At 33.9% G+C, this 23800-nt stretch overlaps 5 protein-coding genes across 5 annotated transcripts; 3 read left to right on the top strand and 2 right to left on the bottom strand.

Moving 5' to 3' along the window:
• Positions 1-1318: 1318 nt before the first annotated feature.
• On the bottom strand, positions 1319-3030 carry LOC106415721 (tetraspanin-8-like). The gene is made up of 2 exons (XM_013856486.3): positions 2302-3030; positions 1319-1816 (listed from the first exon to the last, which is right to left on the bottom strand). Exons 1-2 carry the CDS (start codon positions 2806-2808, stop codon positions 1505-1507), a joined length of 819 nt encoding a protein of 272 aa, XP_013711940.1. The 5' UTR covers positions 2809-3030; the 3' UTR covers positions 1319-1504.
• Positions 3031-7884: 4854 nt separating this feature from the next.
• On the top strand, positions 7885-9518 carry LOC106411766 (5'-deoxynucleotidase HDDC2). Its single transcript, XM_013852584.3, has 7 exons — positions 7885-8146; positions 8453-8577; positions 8655-8692; positions 8771-8881; positions 8959-9075; positions 9152-9193; positions 9288-9518. The coding sequence occupies exons 1-7, from the start codon at positions 7922-7924 to the stop codon at positions 9356-9358; spliced, it is 729 nt and encodes a 242-aa protein (XP_013708038.2). The 5' UTR covers positions 7885-7921; the 3' UTR covers positions 9359-9518.
• A 3780-nt stretch (positions 9519-13298) lies between these two features.
• Positions 13299-15849, top strand: LOC106414873 (gamma-glutamyl peptidase 4-like). Its single transcript, XM_013855456.3, has 3 exons — positions 13299-13877; positions 14156-14485; positions 15282-15849. Exons 1-3 carry the CDS (start codon positions 13566-13568, stop codon positions 15375-15377), a joined length of 738 nt encoding a protein of 245 aa, XP_013710910.1. The 5' UTR covers positions 13299-13565; the 3' UTR covers positions 15378-15849.
• A 1142-nt stretch (positions 15850-16991) lies between these two features.
• LOC106416083 (gamma-glutamyl peptidase 5) lies at positions 16992-19759 on the top strand. The gene is made up of 3 exons (XM_013856919.3): positions 16992-17911; positions 19188-19517; positions 19602-19759. Exons 1-3 carry the CDS (start codon positions 17600-17602, stop codon positions 19710-19712), a joined length of 753 nt encoding a protein of 250 aa, XP_013712373.1. The 5' UTR covers positions 16992-17599; the 3' UTR covers positions 19713-19759.
• On the bottom strand, positions 19722-23528 carry LOC106416082 (probable cyclic nucleotide-gated ion channel 6). Its single transcript, XM_013856918.3, has 8 exons — positions 23393-23528; positions 23045-23154; positions 22399-22972; positions 21823-22035; positions 21430-21743; positions 21015-21126; positions 20687-20923; positions 19722-20615 (listed from the first exon to the last, which is right to left on the bottom strand). Exons 2-8 carry the CDS (start codon positions 23092-23094, stop codon positions 19902-19904), a joined length of 2214 nt encoding a protein of 737 aa, XP_013712372.1. The 5' UTR covers positions 23095-23154; positions 23393-23528; the 3' UTR covers positions 19722-19901.
• Between the last annotated feature and the right edge of the window lie 272 nt (positions 23529-23800).

Genomic DNA, 23800 nt, shown 5'->3' with positions numbered 1-23800 from the left:
CAGCATTAAAGTTACAATTTCAGAAAATTTTGAAATTGTATATTTAATGCAAACAACCCTTAAATATACATAACTACATTTTTTAATTTAATGAATTTGTATGAGAAAACATGAAAAACTTACTCAAAATTGATGGTAGTAGAGGTATTGATGGATCTCAAAATCCACATCAAAAATTAAGTTTAGGGTTTCGATTACGTGTATAAGAAAAATGTATAAAAGACTATGTATTGATGATTTTGTTTGAAGAAATGTATTTTATTGATAATACAAATAGAAAACTAGTATGAATACAAAAAAAATATCGAGCAGAGACGTATGTAAGTATAGTAATATTCCTCTAGAAGAAATTGGATCCTCTTCTTCTTGCCACTGTCTTGCTTTTATAAGCTTTCAAGAGTGAATAGTAACGGCGACTGTGATCTTCGGCGAGAATCAGGTACCTTTAAAACCGTCTTCAATGATTTGACCTCCGTTACATTGCAGTTTGAAAGTGTCAGCTCACTTTGAAAGTGTCGGCTCAGGGCCCTGAGCCAATTAAAACCTGAAACCATCTTTTTCTCAAATGCAAATTCTCGGAGGAAGTTTGGAAGAGCCTTATTCAAAAGCTCCTATCTTTGGATTACACAACTGAATGGCTAGAGATCATTTGGCTGTTAGCAGAGAAAACAAGGAATAAAACTCTGCTTTTTCTACTCAAATATGTGTTCCAAGCAACACTCTCAACCATCTAGAAATAGAGAAATGGAAGAAGACATGGTGAGAACCCAAACAATCCTGCTGCTTTGATTCGATGCATTGTCAAATTGGTCAAGAACCATACTCATGGGGGATAGAAAACACACAAAGGCCATGGAAACATAGTTTTAGAGCTTATTTTCAACTCTTTTTAGCAAAAATTTCAGATACATCATAGTCATCGTACAAAAGCAGTTTTTTTTCTTTGAATAAATTTAATATTCATTCAAAAAAAAACTAACATTCATTCAAAACAAAAATTACAATTTCTTTTTTGAAAGAACATTACATTATTCATATTAAAAATAAACATTTTTACAACATGTTTGCTTCTTTCTCTAATGTTTTGTATGAAAAAAACTGAGAGAGAAAATCATAACAAGTCTACACCCGAGAGGTAAATCAAGCTATCATGGTTCCTTCCATATCTCTCTCGAAGATTAGCGGGTCGAGCGTTACAGAAACTACCATAATTCTTTTCAATGTTACAGCTACGATTGGTATTGAGTTTATGTCACAAGTGTGGCTTCTCTGTTCCTCAACAAGAAGATCAAGAGAGCATGGTATGCTTAAATAAAAATGAAGGGAAAACATATAATAAATCAGTATCATGGTTTAGCCAGAAGGCAGAACACACTAGTTAATAAGTAGAAAGCTGTACAAGCAATAGGTCTCAAAACACCAAGATAGGAATCATCAAACATAAAAAAAGCAAACTCCAATAATGTGTAAAGAACAATGAACGAATCTCTGTCCTAAAAGACCCTCAAGGCTTATATCCATAAGTACGGCCGTAGCTGTCATCTCTCTTGTTGTTCCTCAAAGCACAGCAACCAACCGAGTAGACAATGATGAGGAAGACGAGGAAGATGATGTTAACAACTGCAACTTTCTTCCACGCGCTCTTGATATTGTCGAGGAGACCCGCTTTGCAAGATTGGCAATCGAAGCAGAGCTTGTTTGGTGCGTTGTCCCAGGTTTGGCAGTCTGGATCAGGGTGTGTCCCGGCCGTCTTGGTCCAGTTTGTGGCGCTTACGTAAGTGAATTGGCATTTCTCTGCGGGTTTGCAGCAACCAGACTGTAACACAAAACAAAAAAGATTCGTTAATTCGTTGTAGTAAGACATCAACACCATAACAAAGAGAATCAGCTTCAGATACTATTAGACTATCTAGTCTCATAAGAGTGGAAAATAGAGAAACAAAAAAAAAATAGAGACTTAAAAAGAGCAAAAGCATACAAAACTGCTAAAAGAACATAACATAACATAACTTAAACTCGTAAATCATTTCTCAATTTTTTTTCTTTTTAAAAAAGGCTGAAACTTTATAAATCAAAAGTAAACCTTTTGTGTTAAAAAAAAAAGTTTGGATCTTTAAAAGGCATGTTACAGAATCAAAACATTTGAGATCACAAAAAGAGATTTTAAGGGTCAAAAAGGTCTTGCAAGCCCTTTCAAGCAGATAAACAAAAAAACAAAGTTCTGACTAAACCCTAAAAATCAGACAAGGAATCAGATCCAAGATTCGAACCAAATATAAGACAAAAAGATTAAAGGTTTACCTGAAGGGCAGTAAGGTGTTCTTGGTAGAACTTATTGACAGGTTCATCAATTAGCTTAGCTTCAAGTTTAGAACAGACTTTGCTCTCAACAAGACAACTCCTAATCTTCCTCCAGTTCTTGTCACTGTTCACACGTTTCTGCAACCAATTAGAGTAATCTCCAAGTCTATACTCTTTATACCCTCTCTCAGAAACTTTCTCCCCTGCGCCTTTGTTAGTGACAACAAAGGCGAAAATCGTGAAACAGAAGACGAGGAGGATCAAGAGGAACATGACGAGGAGATACGTCCAGAGAAGCCACGTGACTCTGCAACACGAACCGATCAAACCAACGATCGCTACGACCATGAGGAAGACTCCGAGAGCGATCACGGGCTTGTCGAGAAAACGCTCACACTCCGTTGAGCCTTTTTGGCTTAGCCATATACCTCCAGCTAAGATGGGGATCGAGAGGAGGAAGACGATGAAGTTTAGTACACCGACGAGGTTGTTGCTACAGCGAACCATGGTTTCAATACGTATTCAAAAGAAGTGGAATTTGAGATGGGTTTTAAGGGGGAAGAGAGTTATATAGAGAGGATTGAAACGCGTGAGAGGAAGGAGAAGCTGCAGAGAAGTTTCTTTATTGCTTAATGATGATGGGTTTTGGTAATATCTCTTCTCCTTCTCCTCTTATGAAAGTTGTTGAGAGACTTGAAAGACTTTGTGCTTTCTTTGACTAATTAAACTTCCACGCGTTTAATTGTGAGTGGTGGATATTTTAGTCTAGCCTAATCTGATAAGGACTTGCAAATGTGATTAGGACTAGTTATAATATTTTATTTACACTATGTCAAATAATTGAGATATTTTTCCTTGTTGTTTTTACTTGCGTGCGAGAGATGGAAAAGGTTTCCAAAGTCTTATTCGCTTTTTGTTTACTCGTTTATTTCGTCAGCGGTTTTACTCGTGTTATAGAGTTTTAAGGAAATTAAAAGAACTAAATTGGGATTTGTTTTTGTGCTTCTTGAGCAATGCTACCAAACTAGCATTGGCGGTTGGGTATTCATTTGAAATCGATTAGATTATTTCAAGTTTTTAGATATTTGGGTTTACGGAAAAATGATTTGTTATGATATTTTATATATTTGTATAATTATTAAGTGCCCAAATTTATTTATAAACCTGAAAATTTAAAAATAAAATATATAAATTATAACATAGGCAAAAAAATTAATTATTTAGATTCTAAATAGTAATTTCAAATATCCATTTCAAAATTTTTGGATATATTCCAATAATACTCCATACCCGTTCTTTGCAAATTGTTATCTCTATTCTCTACTATGTCAAATAGTTGAGATTTCTTCTTATTTTTACTTGCGTGAGCGAGATGGGAACGTTTCCAAAGTCTTATTATGGTTTTGTTTACTCGTGTACTTAGGAATTTTTTGTTGTTGTTGTTGCTAAAAGTGTACTTGGAATTGGTCGACGGTTTTAGGGCATCTCCGTCTCAGCTCCATTTTCTCCTTTAAAATGGAGTAAAAGTGGATATAGAGTAAAGAATGTTTCAACCCAACTCCATATCTCACTCCATAATGAAATTTACTCCATAAATGGAGTAGTTTATTTTTTGTTTGTTCATCATTTCATAATGGAGTGGAAAATGGAGTAGGGTTGAAGCAATTTTACTCCATTTTCACTTTTACTCTATTTTAAAAGAAAAAAATGAAGTTTTACATTGAAGATGCTCTTAGTCGTGTTATGTATAATTAAGGGAAAATAAAACCAGTAAATTGCAATTTGTTTTTATACTTTGGAGCCTACGTAACTGCGGTGCTACCTAACCTACTTATGAAATTAGAAAATTGGAAATAATTCAAATTGCATAAACCCTTTTATTTTAATCCAGATTACATGAACTTATTTTAAAACATGTTGATATAGATCAGTGGATTTTTAAAAAGTCATTTTTCTTTCCTCTTGGTGAATGATGACGTCTCACAAGTAGATTAGTCGTACTTTAGAGGCTGAGTTTTTCCAGTGTTATTTTTGGAAGTTCTTTTCTGTTTCCCCTTTCTCTGTGAATGGTGACGTCTCACAACGGTCTTGTACATTAGCAGTTAAAGCGTGTCTAGTTCCTTTATTTTACATTGACGGCTGACGCCTGTTGAGTTTATTTTTCCCTATTTGGCGGCTGGTTGTAGGTCGCTATCTAGTTCGTGCTGTGGAATTTTTTCATCAGCAGTTAGTTTAAATTTGGGTTATAGTTAATTTTACCCTGGATTTTAGTTTCTTAAGCAGGTTCTCTCGAGATTGTTGATTAAATTTCATTTCGGTATTGTAAAACTTATTTTATAAAAACAACACATTTTATCAAAAAAACATCTACATAATTCTATTTATTTAAAGGAAATTTACCGAAACCGAACAAAAACACTACATGGTTAAATTTAAAAGTTAAAAAAAAAACGTTTAAAAACGTTAAAATTTGAAAGTTTAATTTTTTATTTTATAAAAAAGTTTTATAAAACTAAAAAATTTACAAACGTTTTAAACTTTTTATAAAAAATAAAACTTTGTTTTTTATAAAGTTTATTTAATGTTTTTGATTAAATTTTTTTTATAGAATTTTCTTATAAAGTTTACAAAGTTTATTTTTATTAAGTTTTATTTAAAACGTTTTTACAAAGCTTTATTTATATTTTTTACAAACATTTTTAAAACAATAAAATTTAAAAGTTTAATTTTTTTTATTAAAAAGTTAAATAAAAAGAATAAACGTTTTTAACGAATTTTTTTAATAAATGGTTTAATAAAAAGGAAAAAAATGCATACACGTTTTAAGGAAGTTAAGAATATTACAAATATTTTTTTTGATATTTTTGACAAAGTAAATCGACATATACACGTTTTAGGGAAGTTATAATATTATAAATATTTTTAAAATATTTTCTTAACTGAAATTCTATAATTTTCGCCAAAATCAGGTTTTTTATCCATAGAAGACACTTTCTACATTGCGTAGAACTAAAAAAAATTTCCATAAGTAGATTCTACTTCATGTAGCCATTTGAGTAGTGTCTAGATTTTGCATTCCTAAAATTTCAGAATATCTCATAAAAGTAAAAACTGCATTCGTAGAAAAAATAGTTAGCCATACAATTAGTAGAAATCGTTCCCCATATTTAGGGTGTGATTGTATGGTATAAATAGAGTAAAATAAAGCAGGTGAAAAAAAAATTCAGCCTATTTAATCTGATTTTATCCAATCAAGTGGAAAATGATTTCAGCTTATTTACTCTAAAAAGGTGAAAAATTGTACTAAAACTAGAGTAAATATTCCTTCAACTTTTATGAGATGAAAAGATTTACTCCAACTTTATTACCTTTCATTTCTCCCATTTCCACTTCATTTTTTCACCCTTTTACTCCACTACTTAACTAATCACACTCTTAGAAGTATAATTAAAAATAGAATGTTCATTCTAAAAAAATTAAATTAACTTCTTTAATCTGGAATTCATTTTCTACTAACATATTTTCTGTAGATGACGAATTAGTAGAACGTAATTTAAAATTTAAATTTATCAAGTTTTTCAACAAAAAAATACCAGTTTATGTATATGAGTGTTTTATCAATTGTTTGTATTTTTTTATAATTGTTTTGTTTCAAAATATTATTTATTTCATTAAGTTTTAGAAATATAAAGGATAAAAGGGAGAAAGATGGAAAAAAAATTATACCAAAAAGACAATCATGTTGTTTTTTATTCCGTTTTGACAATTTTCACTTATTTTACTGGACGGGTCTTTTGTAATGGTGGAAACACTTTTTTTTTTCTTTTCGAAAAACTGAAAATATTTGTTGGTAACTATATGGAAAAAGATTTGAGATTTAATATAAAAATATAGTGTTTGGCATGCTTTCAGAAGGTGCAACATTCTTATTCAGATATGTTTTATCTTGATTTTGTTTCACCGATTTTTTTGAGTCAGGTTTAGATTATTTTACTATAACTATAGTTTTCATAAATAATAATAATTAAAAATACAATCTTAACTAATAAAAAAACTGGAAACTTTTTCAATATAATACAAAATCTTCGCTATAGTTTCATTTGAATACCGTTGTGTATCTAAATAGGTAAAAAATCCATGAAATTCATCCTTGTACAATGGTAGAATTTTTTTTTAAACTGGCTTTCATATTATAAAAAAAAAGAAAAAACATACGAGCCCAAAGGCTTAAGTTTGTTGTGAGCTGAACCTAGTGTTAATCTTAAATAAAACACATATCAGTGGAACTAAAAGCCCAGTCAACTAGGCAGGTCGAAAGGGTGAAATGAAGCGGTTGTAGCGTAAGGGAAGAGACGAGATCCTTGTCGACATCGTCAGGGCCGGTTCAATGGTGTCATAGGACCTGGGGCAAAAAAAAATTTTAATTTCCAAACTTTTGTTTTTAAAAAAAAAATCTGATAGATATATGTTTTTTTTCAAAATACCAGAAGTATTTTTAAAAATAAATCTATGGAAATAAAAAAAGTACTTTCATATAAAAAAAATTGGACCCCTTTTTTTATTTTTAATATAAAAATACATGTATTTTTTTAAAAAATCGGACCCTTATCTATTAAGAAATAGGGGGACAACGGATTGGGCCCGGGGCGGTCGCACCGCTCGCCCCCCTATCTAAGCCGGCCCTGGACATCGTTTCCTCTGCTGAAAATTATGATTGGAGAAACCTGAGTTGTATCATTGCTTTTGAAGCCCGAGAGTTTGTATGTCAAAAGCTTTGAAGACGGTTGCGGATTTTCTTATCAATGGAAGACATGATAGTTTCAGGCAGCTTGAAGACTTGTTGGTGAAGTCTGGTATTATGCTCGGTCTAGATTCAGTAGATGGTGGCTTGAATCACTAGTAGAGTAAGGCGCATAGACAGGGCCGGTCCTGAGATTTATGGGGCCGTAGGCGGTTTTTAAAAAATTCCAGCTAAAAATTTCTTTTAGTAAATTTGGGGGCCTAAAAAAAAATTTTGAGAACTTTTTTCTATGTAATTTTTTTCAAAATTTTTGGGGGTCTAAGGCCAATGTTTATTAAGGCTTTGCCCAGGACCGACCCTGCGCATAGAGTCTCTATTCCTGCGAAGCGACTGTAGTTGAAGAACATTATCTTCCCATGAGGGGAAGGGTTGAAGCTCGCATTGATCAGCAATCTGCGTTTAGATGATAGAGCTGTAAGGACACTAAAAAAAGAAGTGATTCTTACAATGGTAGAATTATAAAAGTGTGAAAGAGTTTTTTTTTTGTAAACATTTTTATAATTTGCAATGAAAAAATAACCCGACTGATAAATCATCTATTTTTCATAGACCTTTACGGATAGATTATTTGTTTTTGTTTTACAAACGTTTTTTTTTTTTTTTGGACAACATTTTGTTTTACAAACGTTATTTTCCATAAAATTGACTAATATTTTTCCCCAGCAATTCTGATTTCTGAACACATAAAAAAAATGTTATCAAAATTTTCATGACCCACTTAAATTAATGGGCCTTTATATTATAAGGCCCAAACTAAGTGACAAAGCAGAACAATCGAAACACACAACAAACGCGAAGAAGATAAACAACAACAAAAAAATGAGGAATAGAGTATTCTTCTCCAAATCACTCTCTCTCACTCCTCCCCACCTCCGATTCTTCCATCTCCCCGCCGCAGCTTCGTCTCCCAACGGAGCGGTTCACTGCATGGCAGACGACTCCCCACTCTCTCAACCGCCGAATCGAAGCGGAGATGGTTCCGTCTCCGCCCCTCCTCCTTCTCCCGCCGCCATAGATTTTCTCTCGCTCTGCTCTCGCCTCAAGGTAAATGTAACCTCATCATCCGATTCGATTGAGAGAGATCGAGTGTCTCTTCTCTCGTAAAATCTCGTTCAAGGAATATCCGAGATCCATAAGATCGATGATGCGTTTGTTTCTTAGGATGGGATCTGTAAATGCTTAGTTTCAAATGTTCGTGGCTCATATCTCTGTGGCTGTTTGTTTGTAATGGATGATGGATCTTTGTTGGAGAGATAGGTTGAAACGTTTTATGCTTGGAGCTGCTATGATGTTATGTTGAGGTTACTCGAGTTCTTATAGATGTGAAGAAGGTTTGTTTTTTGATAATAGACAACGCCAAGAGCTGGATGGGTTAAGAGAGACGTGAAGAATCCAGAATCAATAGCGGATCACATGTATCGGATGGGTCTTATGGCGTTAGTTTCTTCAGATATTCCCGGTGTTAACAGAGACAAGTAAGCTTTTCTTGGTTTCTTCAAGATTCAATTTCTGTGAGAAAACTGAACTTTCCATGGTTTCTTTGTTTCTTCAGATGCATGAAAATGGCAATTGTTCATGACATTGCAGAAGGTTAGTTCACTTTCACTTTTCAAATGTAATTGCCGTTTTTTTTCTCCCAATCAAATTCTATAATTGTTGTTGAAACAGCCATTGTAGGAGATATTACACCTTCTTGCGGGGTCTCTAAAGAAGAGAAAAACCGAAGAGAAAGCGAAGCACTTGAACACATGTGCAAACTCTTGGGTGGAGGAGAAAGAGGTCGGTTCTCTTCTCTCGTTCCGAAAACTACCTACATTGCTCTTTTTTATTTATTTATACAAATGTATAATTTGCAGCTGAAGAAATCGCTGAGCTGTGGAGAGAATACGAAGCAAACGCATCACCAGAAGCCAAAGTTGTTAAAGATTTCGATAAGCTTGAGATGATACTACAGGCTTTGGAGTATGAACAGGGTAATGACCCCCAATGAAGAACTCCTGATTTGACAGTATGGATTAACTAAAACTCGATTTCTTTTGTTTTGCGCAGAGCAAGGTCAAGATTTAGAAGAGTTTTTCCAATCAACTGCAGGTAAATTCTTGTAATCCATATATATATATATATATATATATTATCAGAGTACATATGGCTGAAGGCTTTAAAACTTGTTGCGGTTTTTATTCAGGGAAGTTTCAGACTGATATAGGCAAAGCTTGGGCATTGGAGATTGCTTCAAGAAGAAGAAAGCGACAATAGTTAGTTCTCACTTGAGAGCTAAATACTCTCTTTACGCTCAACTTTAATCATTTTAAGAGACTTAATGTGGATCTACAACTTAAGGGTAACTCTTGTAGCTAAATACTTTTGAGGTAAAAGCCTAAAATGCTTAAAAAAGCGCATCGGCTTACGGGTTTAAGTTACAACTCTTGAGAAAATTTAGAAAGAATACTTTTTTAATGAGAGAAAATTTTGAAAACAATAGTACTTTTTAAAGTTTTAGAAGAACACACTTATTTGTATAGTAGCTGCTCACCCATTCAAGCATAGCTCCCTTCTGGCTAACGGTTTTGCCGAACGCCAGTGCTCTCATTCCAGTGATAAGCTCTAACAAGTGTATACCAAACCCAAATCCAACAGTTTCTCAAATGACTGGCCTGTGGAGAGATACTCCGATGCAATGTGACCAACGGTGCCTCTAACTGCGGTTGTGACATGTGAATCCACATGGTTAAGTAGCTTGGCGAGCCCAAAGTCCCCAACGACAGCTTGGGTATGAGCTTGTGACATGGCACCCGTCCAGTCGACAAATCGGGTATGAGCTAAATGATTTTATCAAACCAATTTATTAAAAAAATTGTTTAGGTGTTCAAAAAATCGGTTTAGACGTTCGCTGAAACAATAATCCTCTATGAACATTGCATATAACAAACATATTTGCTATTATCATCTAACTTACACTCGTCCCCAATAGGTTGTAAAGAATGTGGTCGTAAATTACTTGTTATATGTGTCCTTGTTAAATCGTCGTCAATTTATTCATAAATTTATGTTGATTTTACAACGAAATTTGTACTTTGGCAACTTATCACTTAATTACTATCATTTTTTTTCTTCTTCTGTAAACTCGGCTTACCCGTTATCGCATGTTTTTCTATTGTGAAAATATTTTAATCCAACTTTTGTACAGTATCACGAATTTAATTCATGGGTCAAACAACCATATCGGTGAAGTATAAAAATAAGGAACTCCAATCAAAATATTGCGCTTGTAAACTATTTATTTTCTGTCAAAGTTGAAATGACCAAATATCAATGGGACTGGAACCAAAAATGTTGAATTGAGAGTCCTTTCTCAGACGACGGAGGAAAATATGACTTCGTGTTTTTATGACCACGTGTATTTATGGGTAATGTATTTGCGTTCAAAGCCGTGGCTGCTCTAATATATATATATATATATATTATTAGAGCCTGACTCGTTCAAACGCAGCGGTTGCGGTTGCGGCTGGTTGCGATTTCTAGCGGTTTTAAGAGATTTGTACGACTAGTTCTACGGTTAGAAATTGGTGCGTTTGCGGGATACTTATGACTGATTAACTACCAAATACAGCAGCAGTTAAATAATAAATTAACAATATTTACATTTTATATAATTATAAAATATCAAAAATCTTAATATTATAATAAATATGAAAATTATATTTAGAAAGTTGTAGTTTTAAAATTTTAAAATTATAGAAAATATTTTTATTTTAAAATTTTATAATATTAATTAAAATATAATAGATATATTTTAGTATTTTTATAATTCTATTTTAAAAATTTTATTGAATATTTTTATTTTTGTATTTATATGGTTTTTTTTAAAAAAAGAAAAAAGAATTATCCTTCCGCAACCGCAAACACTAGCTGGAACCATCTTTTGATTTTAAGAGGTTCGAAGCGGTTTGAAGCGATTTGTAGCGGTTTGTATGATTGTTTCGAAACGCTGTCAACTTCTAGCAACCGCAAAAACTGCGTTTGCGGATAGTAGCAGGGAAACCAGTCAAGCTCTTAGTATATCAACTCGCCATTTAACTAACGATTAACCATTTCTTAGATATTTAGTATTGCTGCTTCAGACAATTTAAAATAAGCAAATAGACAAAAAGGAGGCTGCCAGTGAAGGTTAACCAATTAAATATTTGTTCCCATCATATAACCCGTAAGTTTGTTGAAGTGTTTATAAAGAAAATAAATATGTTGACCAATGTAATATTTAGAGGTGGAAAAAAAATAATTAGAGGTGGAAAATGGTTAGCTGTCCATAAGTAGACCATATCCAAAATATAATGAGTGGTTATGAACAAATCTCTAAACGAAATGATTACAGAAATAGAATTCAGTTTTGCTTGGGATAAAAAAAGAGAGATGAACCAGATGATTTTCTAAGAGATGAACGGTACAGACTTGGAGACAAAAAGTATCTTTGTGAAAACACGAACAAGCAGGGGAAAGACAAGTTAATGTGATTCGGGTCGGGTTAGAATGTGGTTTAAGTTTTATAAATTACAGATTGACTCCATTTCTTAGTGTTAAAATCAATTAAACTAAATTTTGTAGTTTCACCATATAATAATTTACTTCAAACATGTGGTATGGTGAAACATATATTTGGTGTTGTTATTGACATATTCAACATGAGATGTTTACCACCATATTATACTATACTTGGTGTAGCTAACAAATTTTTTCTTAAAACTTTAGTCAAACTAAACATTGTTTGAACTCATCTTTGTCGTTGTTGTATTAGGTAGTTTGAGATGAGTTTATAAGTTCTTAGAACCTACGTAGGAAGAAGTATAAGAGTAGGAGTTGGAGTGGTGCCATCCTTTGAGAATGGGAATTTTGGATTTACTTTATCACATTTCGGATTAAGATACTTAAGACTTGCTTTGACTTATTCGTACTTTAAATTTAAAGTTAAATTACTGTATATTTTGGATTTGATTTCAATCATTATTCATGAAACTCCACAGTAGATGATTTGTAATCAATTTAAAATACATAGAATTTTTGTTTTTGAAAGTTCAATAACACTAGGTTTCAAAAACTGGATTTAATTTGTTCATTAAATAACAGTGAATTTAAATTCATCTTTCGAATAACAGTGAATTGCATTTAGATTTAAATTCTATTAAAATGCATAATTGAGTAACAACCTTTGTGTTTCCTCTGAAAATGAACAGCCTTTTTTAACTTCCCCATGTAAATGAAGCGAGGTCCATTTCGAATAAATCATCTCGTAGGATTAACAGTAGGCTGCACTCCTTATTCTCTCAGTGGACGGACATTATTTGCATATATTTTTTCTCCTTTTCAATCTCTTCACTAGAACTTTCAACTGCAGAATACAACAGGATCACAAACAGCCCAAGGAATGGGAAGGCTAAGCAGGTGGAGGATAACAATCACAACCAGTGGCAGAGCCAATGAAGGATTAGGGGGTCAGTTGACCCCTGTGCATTCTTAAATTTAACTAAATATAAGCATATTAATGTAGTGCATATTGATTAATTGGTATATTTTTCATGGTTTGACCCCCTTTTTGAGCTGTGAAACCTCAAATAATTTTATACATATACAACTTTGACCCCGGTAAATTTTGTTTCTACCTCCGGCACTGATCACAAGCCCTGAGCTTTAAGACTAAGATTGGTAGACAAGAAAACAACGAAATAAACAACAAAATAGGCTCAGTCAAAGGTTACAAACAATTTCTAGAGAAACTGAGTCAAAACTATCAAGAACCAAAGAGCATAGAGCTCGGAAGGAATAAGCCAACCAGAATTTAAGAACATGGAAAAGGACCCGGACACTAGTGCTATACAAATATGTTAAGACAAATTGATTTCAGGGTAATAGATGTTATTTGGTTTTGTTTATTTGCATCATTTTACTCATTATATATGAATTATATATTATAATTATATTTTCAGATATTCATAATTTCTACACATTATATGTATATTATAATTATATATTATAATTATATTTCTACAGATATACAAATATGTTATTTATTTAATCATTTTTTGGACTTGATGGAATTTTCAAATTTATGGAAGTTTTCCCAGACGGAATTATGAACCGCGTATAGTAGTGATCTCACGCTTAAACAATTTGGAAGAATGACGCTCTTATGGGGTCAACATTGGTTAACAGCCACTTTTTTGGTGAAACCAATAATCAATATTCTATTTTCTAATACATTTTTTGTCAAATTGAGACAAAATAAATAAAATAAACCTAAAAAAGCATAAACAATTAGACAAGATGTGTTCGAAGAGTTGAAGTGAATGGTGAACCCCATAGCCATTATAAATATACCCACACTTCATTTCTCTCTTCTCCATTCATTCTCTTAAACTCTTCATCTCTCTCTCTCTCTCTTTCAAGCTCTATCTCTTAATTTATCGATCAAATGGTTGAACAGAAGAAGTACCTATTGTTTCTGGGGGTGCCTGATTCGGAGTTTGCCAAGAAAACGTACGGAGGATACCATAACGTGTTTGTTTCTTTGCTCGGCGATGAAGGAGAGCAATGGGATTCTTATAGAGTCGTGGACGGTGAGTTTCCCGACGAGAAGGATCTTGAGAAGTACGATGGATTCGTCATCAGTGGAAGCTCCCATGATGCCTTTCAGGACACTGATTGGATCTTGAAGCTTTGTGATATTATCAAGAAACTCGATGAGATGAAGAAGAAAGTTTTAGGTGTATGCTTTGGCCACCAGGTAAATTGAAATTCCTCATAATTTAAAACTTTTGTTTATAGAGTATATGCCTATATAAAAAATTCAACTGCTTACTTGCAAAAATGACCTATGGTAAAATCACAATAAATTAGTTTATTTATCGCATATATAGTGATTATGAGTAAAAAATTAGATAGCTGCTGCATCTTTGTTGAATGGTTCTTGATTCGATCATGCGGTTGACAATTTGACATTGACCTTGAGAATTTGACATGGACCTTCACGTTTCCTACACAATTTTGGTGAATATTATACAGCTAATAGCTAGAGTGAAGGGAGGGAAGGTAGGGAGAGCAAGGAAAGGACCAGAGCTTTGCCTCGGAAACATAACCATCCTGAAGGACGCAGTGGCGCCCGAAAACTACTTTGGTGAGGAAGTTCCGACGAGTCTGAGGATCATAAAATGTCATCAGGACGAAGTTTTGGAGCTGCCTGAAAGTGCAAAACTACTTGCATGTTCAAGCATGTACGAGGTAGAAATGTATTCAATCGAAGAAAACTTCCTCTGCATTCAGGGACATCCTGAGTATAACCGTGACATTTTGATCGATATCCTCGATCGTGTGCTTGCTGGAGGCCACATTACGGTTTGTTATTCTCTCTTTTATTAATTAATCAGTTTATTATGTATAGAATTAATATATATACTATTTTTTGTCGTCTAAAACTCACACATGCATATTCTAAAACGTGAACTCGTGAGCTGGACGCAGTCCTGGTCGAATAAACAGAGTACTTAAACATATACACATAAATCTTTTTTGAAACTGATAATATTAACTCGTTTGGATTAGTTTTAATTCAATGGTCCGTTTCACTAGTAACTTCTAGCTTATCAATGTGTGTATATGTGTGTCTATATATATATATATTTGTATTAGCATCGAAATCTAGGTAGGAGTTTTGTCGTAAAAAATCTAGGTAGGAGTTTTAGCTTTAAAGATTTTGATGATTTATAATTGTTTAACCTGGATAAGACTTTTAGTGTATACTGTATGCATATAACTAATTTAGGTTTCCATTAGAACATAATGATCGAATAAGAATAAAACTTGTAATCATCATTGTTTAACCAGGATAAGACTTTTAGTGTATACATATAACTAATTTAGGTTTCTATTAGAACATAGTGATCGAATAAAAGTAAAACTTGTAGTGTTGGAATAAATTTAACAGATAAAATAATCTTTCACTTTTTCTCTTTAAGAAAAATGAGAACTGATCTTACAAACAACTTTTCTATTATCTTAGAAGCAAATTTAGTAAATTAGATTAACATCGATCGAGTTAATAAAATATTCGTTCCATTCTTCTAGTTTGTTTGTGTGTGTGTGTGTGCCCGCGTGTTGCTACTAATGTACTACATTTGTTTTTAATGTGCAGGAAGACTTTGTGAAAACGTCAAAAGCAACATTGGAGAATAATGAACCAGACAGGCAATTTTGGCAGAAGATTTGCAAAAACTTCCTCAAAGGTTAAGCCTCCTTGTTAGTTTGACTTGCAAATCTGAAGTCCCATTTGGCCCTCACAATATTTTTACCCTTCATTTTATTTCTCGATCTCCATGTATCCACTTTATATTATTATTTAATGTATGATATTTGTTGTAATGTATACATATTTTCAAATAAAAACTTTACGGTGATAGTAATATTATTATATTATTGGTACGAAAGTGTTATTTTAAATCGGAATTTTCAAGATTGACATAGAAAACATGCACTAAAAGTTCACCGTCTTAAAAAAATCATTTTATTATTACTACTGTCACAATAATAATCAATATTTTACCTAAACTAAGTAAGTATTACCGTCTATTCTAAAACACTCGTTTGAATTTTCAATGATAACTATTTAACAACTTATCAACAAAATTACATATACATAAATATATATTGGAGCGGACTAGATATCTCTCTTAAACTTTAGTATTTACGATCCATTTATGTTTGTGGATATTACGTTTTGGTATTCTTTTTAATTTACTTTGGAGAGTTACAGTCTCCTAAATAATGACGTGCGTATATATATACGCATATTTACAATTCTATATTTTATCACCCATTAAAATAAAATTAATTAAAACAAAAGTAAACGTGAAATATAAATTTAAATTAACAATGCAGAATCACAAACAAGATTAAAATCAGTTATTTTGTCAAAAAGATTAAAATTGGTTATTTATTTCCATTTTAATTATTATATTATTTAATAATCAATTAAATTTTATCATATATTTCGGTATTTACATTTTTTCTATTCCTATTTGAGTTATAATATATCATGCAGCTATTTGTATATCTATTTCCTACAATTTTGACAAATTAATTTTGTAACGTCATCGGTCCTGCGTATGCGTATGCGTATGCGTATGACCAAATAGATGTTTTATAGACAAACACAATCGAGGTTCAGACGAATTTTAATTTCGCCGGATAATTCATAAGCGCTGTCAAGAAACGAAGTTAGGAGTTTGGGTAGCTCCTGCGATCAGAACAAGTTCCCACATAGCTCAAAGATAATGTAGTCAGTTTAGATTAGTGTAGGCAGCTACAATTAGCTCAGAGTGTAGTAGGTAAGCTCAGACCAGTTAAGTGGTCATCTTGACCAGCTCGTTCAGGTTCACACTACCTAACAGAAGACCGAGTTCTGACTCTTCGTGTTCAAACACCAAGTCTTCTAAATTCTAGTGAATACGACCTCTAATAGATTTACGATAAAGAACACTGAATTATCAAAAAAATAGCCGGAAACCACCATAACAATTCAAAATATTTTTATCTCTAAATTTGTCAAAGAAAAATTTGAGGCGAGGGTGATTTATCTAGGGTTACGGATAAAAGTTCTGCAACCCTTTCTTTTTGTGCACTTTTAGCAGAAACACAAACTTTGTGATTTATCTAGTAATGTAAAACGGTGTGTTTTCATAACGTCCATGTATTTACGAGAGCTTTGTCATCAATAGTTTGAACTAGATCTAGACGTTTGGGTATCTGTTCGAATCGGCGTATTTGGCTATAGTTATCATAAAATCCATATCAATCCACCTCTTAATCTCGATATCATAATGGCACCTACCATGAGAATATAACCGACTGCAATATTAGGGATTATGACAGAACACGTATAGTATAAGGAAAATAACGTAAATTTTTCTCACAAAAATAAAAAAATAAATAACATAGAACACGTATAAAATGATATTTGGCGGGTTGTACAATTTAGTGGATCCTATAAAGGTTCATATAATTTATAAACGTATAGTATATGGGATAAACGTGTAAGGAGTTTTCAGGCTTGATCCAATATTATTTGTTACAATTATACATTTAATAAAAGATAATTCTAATTAAATGACAGTGACAAATCTCATAATATCGAAAGGAAAGTAAAGGCAAATCTAAACAAATAATGTTTTAATAGTATAGATTAAATTGGTAGTTGGCCATGAATAAAAATATGGTAAGATATATATATATATATATATTTGTTTGTTACAACAGCTGGATTAGAAGAAAAAAAACGTAATTCCTCTCCTAATATATAAAACAAGAATATCAATTTGTTACTGCAAGATCAGAAAACAAAGGTAACAAAATCTTGAGCTGGCCTCTCTGCCTACTCTAAAACACAGAACACACCCTTTCGCTGGTCCAATCCATCCATCCATCCATCAATCTCTCTCGACAAAAAGAAAACAAATGGTTGAGCAAAAGAGATTCGCTTTGTTTCTAGCGACGTGCGATTCAACGTTTGTGAAGAAGACATACGGAGGTTATTTCAACGTGTTCGTGTCGACGTTCGGCGAAGAAGGAGAGCAATGGGATCTCTTCCGGGTGATCGACGGCGAGTTTCCGGAGGAGAAGGATCTGGACAAGTACGATGGTTTCATTATCAGTGGTAGTCTCCATGACGCTTTCGGAGATGATGATTGGATCATTAAGCTTTGTTCGATTTGTCAAAAACTGGACGACATGAAGAAGAAGGTTTTAGGTATCTGCTTTGGCCATCAGGTTCTCTTCCTAACTTTTCTCTTTTCTGTTTCTTTTAGATTGAATATTTCTTATTTGATTTGATCCGTAACGTCCGTTGGATTATTTGTAATTAGGGCTGCCATAAACCCCATTTTTTAATTAGACCATATATATATCAAATCCATTTCTATATTTTGTTCTAAGATAAAAACTCTATTATAGAAGAAAATATAGAAAGGGGTAGGAGTCCACTATGTATATGCAATCATATTAGAGAAACTGATTTGTTTGTAACAATACAATGTAACTAAGAGATTAATCGATGTCATATGTTCGCATTTCATTCTGCGTTTTTTTTTTTTTTTGGAAAAAATGTTTTAAGAAAAATGTTATTTTTTATATCACAAATCTGAATATATTTTTTTCTGAAATTTGCTTAACATGTAAACTCAAACACGGAAAATATCATTTTAAAGAATTGATATTCTTAGTGGCTAGTCATGGCCATTTTATTAGATTGTTGAGAACAACATGAGTAACTTCAAAAGAATAACATAATAAAAAATGAATAAAAGGATTTTGAGGCATGCATATATATTTTTCTTAAACAAGCTTTAACAGTAACTATTAAAATTAATAAATAAAATATTAAAATGACTTTTTGGATGATTATTTTTCTAATATATAAAATATTATTAAAATAGTAATTTAAAATTATTTAATAATTTATATATCGTATTTAGAAGAAATAATATATTTTTGATAATAATGTTAAGATAGAAGAATGCAATTTGGAAAAATATAGTGAAAACACATATTATCTGAATACTAAAATTAAATTCCTTTAAATCTTGAAAACATCATATTTTTCATTCATTGTTTTCTCCAAATAGGTCCAATTTGAAACTTTTGATTCTTGGCAATGTGAATATCTACATTGGCAACTTAATACATTGTTTATTATACTCCCGTTTGGATTTAATTGTCGTTTTAGGTTTGTACACACAGATTAAGAAAATATTTAATTTTGTATAGTTTTAATAGAAAACATCATTACCTATACACCTAACCATATTTCAACCAATAGAAAAATTAATAAAGGATCAAGGTTAATAAATTTTGCTAAACTTTAAAACCACACTTATTTTGTGACGAATTTTTTTCTCTAGAACGGCAAATAATTTGAAACGGATGGAGTATAGTGGATTGCCATACATACCTTGAAATGTAAACCACTGGTTTAGTATTCTAACGTTTGATTGAAAAGGATGATCACATAATGAATGATCCATCATCTCTTTGTTGATGAAACCAGATACTAAATAGAATCAAAGGAGGAAAAATCGGAAGAGCGAGAAGAGGTGCAGACATGGGACTCAGAAGCATAACAATAGCTAAAGACTCGGTGAAACCTGGTGGTTACTTCGGAGACAAGACTCCAAATTCACTAGCCATCATAAAATGTCACCAAGACGAAGTTTGGGAACTCCCTGAGTCAGCTACGTTGCTTGCTTATTCAGACAAATACAACGTCGAGATGGCCTCCTATGGAGATCACCTCCTCTCCATCCAAGGCCATCCTGAGTACAACAAAGAGATTCTCTTCGAGATCATCAATCGTGTCGTCGGTCTGAACTTGATGGAGGTTTGTTTTGCTTATGTATCCCCCTTCTATACATTGTCTTTGAATGTTACAAGTGAATGTTTTTTCTTTTTGCCTATTTTGCAGCAAGATCTTGCGGATAAGGCCAAAGCAACGATGGAAGACGCCGAACCAGATAGGAAACAGTGGCAGACTCTCTGCAAAAACTTTCTGAAAGGAAAAACCGATCAAATTTAAGTCTTAAAATAAACTGAAAACAATTTCTGTGGAATGAACATTCAGAATAAATCATTTTATATTACAATATTTTTGGGTATTAACAAGCATTTATAAACACCCAACTAAGTATCTTTCGAGAACCAAAACATCTTTGTCATTGTGTACAAGTGAAAAAGAAAAACGGAATCAATGTATTGTCAGAGACCTTTAGCAATCAGCAGAGAAGTCTGGTTCAGGAGGTTTCTGAACTTTCAACAACTCTTTAGTTGGTTGTGACAAAGCCAACAGCTTCGCAGTCCGGTTCTTGCGAACACCACGAAGCGCATTTGCAGCAAACCTTGAAGCCAAGAACGTCGCTCTGATGCTATAAGGACCACTACCTCCCGCGATAAGCCTCGCAGCAGAAGACTCTTCCTCCATCTCCTCATCTTTCCTAAGCTCCTCCAGTTTCTTCCTCTTTGTGTACCGTCGCCACGCGGCTTGGATAAAGCAAGCGGCCCAAGTCCTCCACTGCTGCGAGTAGAATCTGAAAGTGTGCTGCACTTGTCTGCTGTGAAGTCTCCTGAACTGGCTCGCCACGAACTTAAGCTCGTCAGCTATCAAAGCGAAAGCTTCTACTTCGGTCAAGGCCTTGACGGTTCTTGTCGAGGACGGTAGGTTAGAGCCTGATTTGGGATCTAGGGCCCATGTCAGAAGCTCGTCGCCGCAAAAGTCTCCTTCTTTAAGTAAGCTGCGGTTGTAGAAACCGCTTCTTCCACCGTCTGTTGTTACACTCTCGAGCCGGCCACGGATTATGAAGAGCATCTCGTTCACAGGGTCTCCCTCACGGACCAAGAACGACTTCTCAGTGTATAGACATGGCTTGAGCCGCTCACAGATCGCATCTAGCAGCCTCTCATCCATGTTCTCAAACAATGGAACCTGAAGAAAATGAAATTAAAAAAAGACTTTCAAGAAGATGATATTAAGACAGGCAGGAGTAAGAAACGTACTCTTCGGACTAAGGCGAGACAGAGATGACGTTTGATGTCTCTTCTAAGATCCTTTGGGAGGTTGGAAACAAGATTCTCTTCGTCAACTCCACGCGTCTCCAACCACTTGTACTGGTCGTATCTTCTGACACGTTCCCTTAGCTCAGGTGGAAGCATTCGGTGATGCATCCACTGTTCCGAGTCGCGTCTTTTGACTCGCATTTCTTCTAACCGGATAGTAAGCGATTGAAGATAAGTCTGTCCAGAAGATTTGTCACAGATCATTTACATTGTTTCTCTTCATAACAATACATAAATAAACAAACAAGCTCTTGTCTTTTTTAATTACCTGCATGTTTCCAATGAGGAGGGCAAAGAGTAGAAGTCCAGCAATAGCAAGTACTATGGAGAATATAACCTCTCCAGGGTATGTGCTAGTTTCAAGCCCTTGCCCAAGCGTACTGCAATTTCACAAGACTCTTGAGGTTAATCAAGAGCGAAAGAGACTAGTTCAAGGCCGGATGTGAGAATTTGGGGGCTATAAACATTTAGTAAGAACTTTAACTAGAAGCAAAAAAAAACAATAATCTGGAACAGTGTTCTAAAAATTCGTCTAGGCGTTTAAAAAATCGGCCCAATCACCCGCCTAAACAATAATCCTCTATAAGACATTTAACCACCACCTAATGATTTTTTGAACATTGGTCTGGAAACCTATATTTATGTATACAACCTAAAGCTGATGGGTTTGTTTTAGCCATTACCTAAGATTCTGTAGTCCCCACCACAAGCAGAAGAAGTACTTTGAGACGAACTTTTTAGATGAGACAATGCCAGAGGAGAGAGCTCTCAAGTAGATCCCAAAATCAAAGGGAGGCTCTTCGCCATCAGTGACATTTACAGGACAACGCAGCTGAAGAAACGGATCTTTGACATCGTCCCAAGCATCATAACCTTTCATGTTTTGGTTACCGCAAAACAAAAAGTTTCTCGTACAGTTGTCGTTATCTTTGCACGCCTTACTCCAGCAATCGTTATTGCGTTCCAACGCAAGCAAATACCACAACGCTCCAACAATCTGCTTTTTTACAAACAAAAACTCTTTATGAAAACGTAAGCAAACAAAAGAAACGGTTGTTATGGGGTTTAGTACTTACATGACTTGCAAGCATGTAAAGTAGTAAGTAGTAAGCTGCACCAGCCCAAGCGGTTTCGGCGAACACTCCTGCGGTTCTCTTCAGCTCTGAACTTAAAGGATACATACGAAGAAACCGCGGAATGTATTGGACTAACACGATGTATCTAAGTGCTTGTTTTGTTGCCAGAACGTTCGCACCTCTAGAACTGTAGAGGAACCTCCATACTATAATCTGAAAAGATGTATGAAGTAAACATAAACAAAGTAACTGAGAGAAAGGGCCGGCTTAAAATTTTAACTTCCTAATATTTATGTTTATTTAAAATTAAAATATATTTAATTTTTTTTATCATCAATATTTTTACAAAATTTGGAATGAAAACGAATATATGTAAAATATTTTTAGGGTCTTTTTTCAACCAAATTGAGTGAATATTTCTATTTTTCTATATAAAAATATGTATATAAAAAAAAAAATACTGGAGCCCCTTAATTATCAAGATAAGGGGGACACAGATTTGAACCGGGGCGGTTGCACCGTTTGTCCCGCTATGTTAGCAGGCTTTAGAGTTATGTTATGATGTTGTTTGTATACCTGTGGAACGGGAAGCACAGAGAGCAAGTCTATGATGAAGTACTGTTGCAGATACCGTTTAGCTATCTGCGCAGGGTCTATCACAAGCTCTCCACGACCAAAAACACGCGACGAAGGAGCGACATAAGCTGTTCTAAACCTTAAAGCCATGTGAAAGAGATAAAAAGAATCTATAACCGTCCTCAGCGTGGTCGTCACAATCGCTAGCTTCCGGTCTATACCAACACATTTGGCTTTATCGTTGATGAAGGGGAGAAACAAGAAGAGCGGGTCCACGGATACAGCGAGGATGCAAGAAGCTACGAAGAGCTTGTTGCAGAGGAGAAGGAACTTGTCTTGCGGATCAAAGATCTTCTTCTCGGAAACTTCGAGATCTTCAGGGAAGACGGCGCGGGAAACACCGAGTCCTATGGATCTGCCTATGGACCAAAGACCCTCGGATCCTTTTCTGAACCCTTTCTTGAAAGAACCGGATGATGCTTTGGTTGCTTGAGTAAAACGTTTTGGTCTTTGGATGTTTAATGTGCATCTGTTTAGACCTGCTTCAGGACTCCTTGGGTCCATACTATCCAACCTGTTACAAAAATAAAAAAAAATCAAGAAAATCAAGATTCATCTAAGAAGAAGAAGAGGAAAGTATATATACCTGATGAACTTCTCGCGATGGCCACTGATTACTTGAGATTTTGACTCCATTGGTGCCGCAATCAAACATACTCTTCTCTAAGATTCATTCAACTCATGAATCCCCGTAATCTATTATTTGAAACCTTTCAGCACTATATCTTTATCTTGAATTAATTTATAAGTTTCAAGAAGTTAAGAAACTCAGAAATGAAAATGAAACACAAAACCAAATTAATTTATAAAATTTCTAAAAGACAGAATCGAATCCAACGTCGAACAAAAATACAAAACTTGAATCAGCTACGCGTTTCCACGGTATAGTTCGGTGAGATCAGGACGAAAATGGAGAAGAAGAAGAAGGACTTACAGACGAATCTGAAGAAGAAGAAGAAGAAACGGAAGCTGGAAGTGGTGGTGTCTTGTCTTCTGTCCAAATATTGACTTTCTTCTTTCTCGCTGTCCGGGTCGGGTCTACCCGCTTCCACTGCTGTCTTTTCTTCTCATCTAAGTGTCATTCAAAAAATTAAAAAATCATTTAATTTTGCATGTTTACCCATACATCTACTTCTATTTCAACCAATAGAATAATAAACTGCAAAATAAAGTTAATAAATTATGCATCGAAATGCTAAAACGATATTTATTTTACAACGAAATTTTTTTTCTAGAACGACACTTAATATAAAACAGAGAAAATATATTTTTATTAAATAATCAAAACTGTCTATAGTTTTTAACCATTTCTCTAACCCTTTGAGTTAATACTATTTGATAC

The sequence above is a fragment of the Brassica napus genome, chromosome C8 (assembly GCF_020379485.1).
Source record: "Brassica napus cultivar Da-Ae chromosome C8, Da-Ae, whole genome shotgun sequence".
NCBI lineage: Eukaryota > Viridiplantae > Streptophyta > Magnoliopsida > Brassicales > Brassicaceae > Brassica > Brassica napus.
Note: the sequence above shows the minus strand (reverse complement) of the source record. Positions and strands in the feature narration are given on the sequence as shown.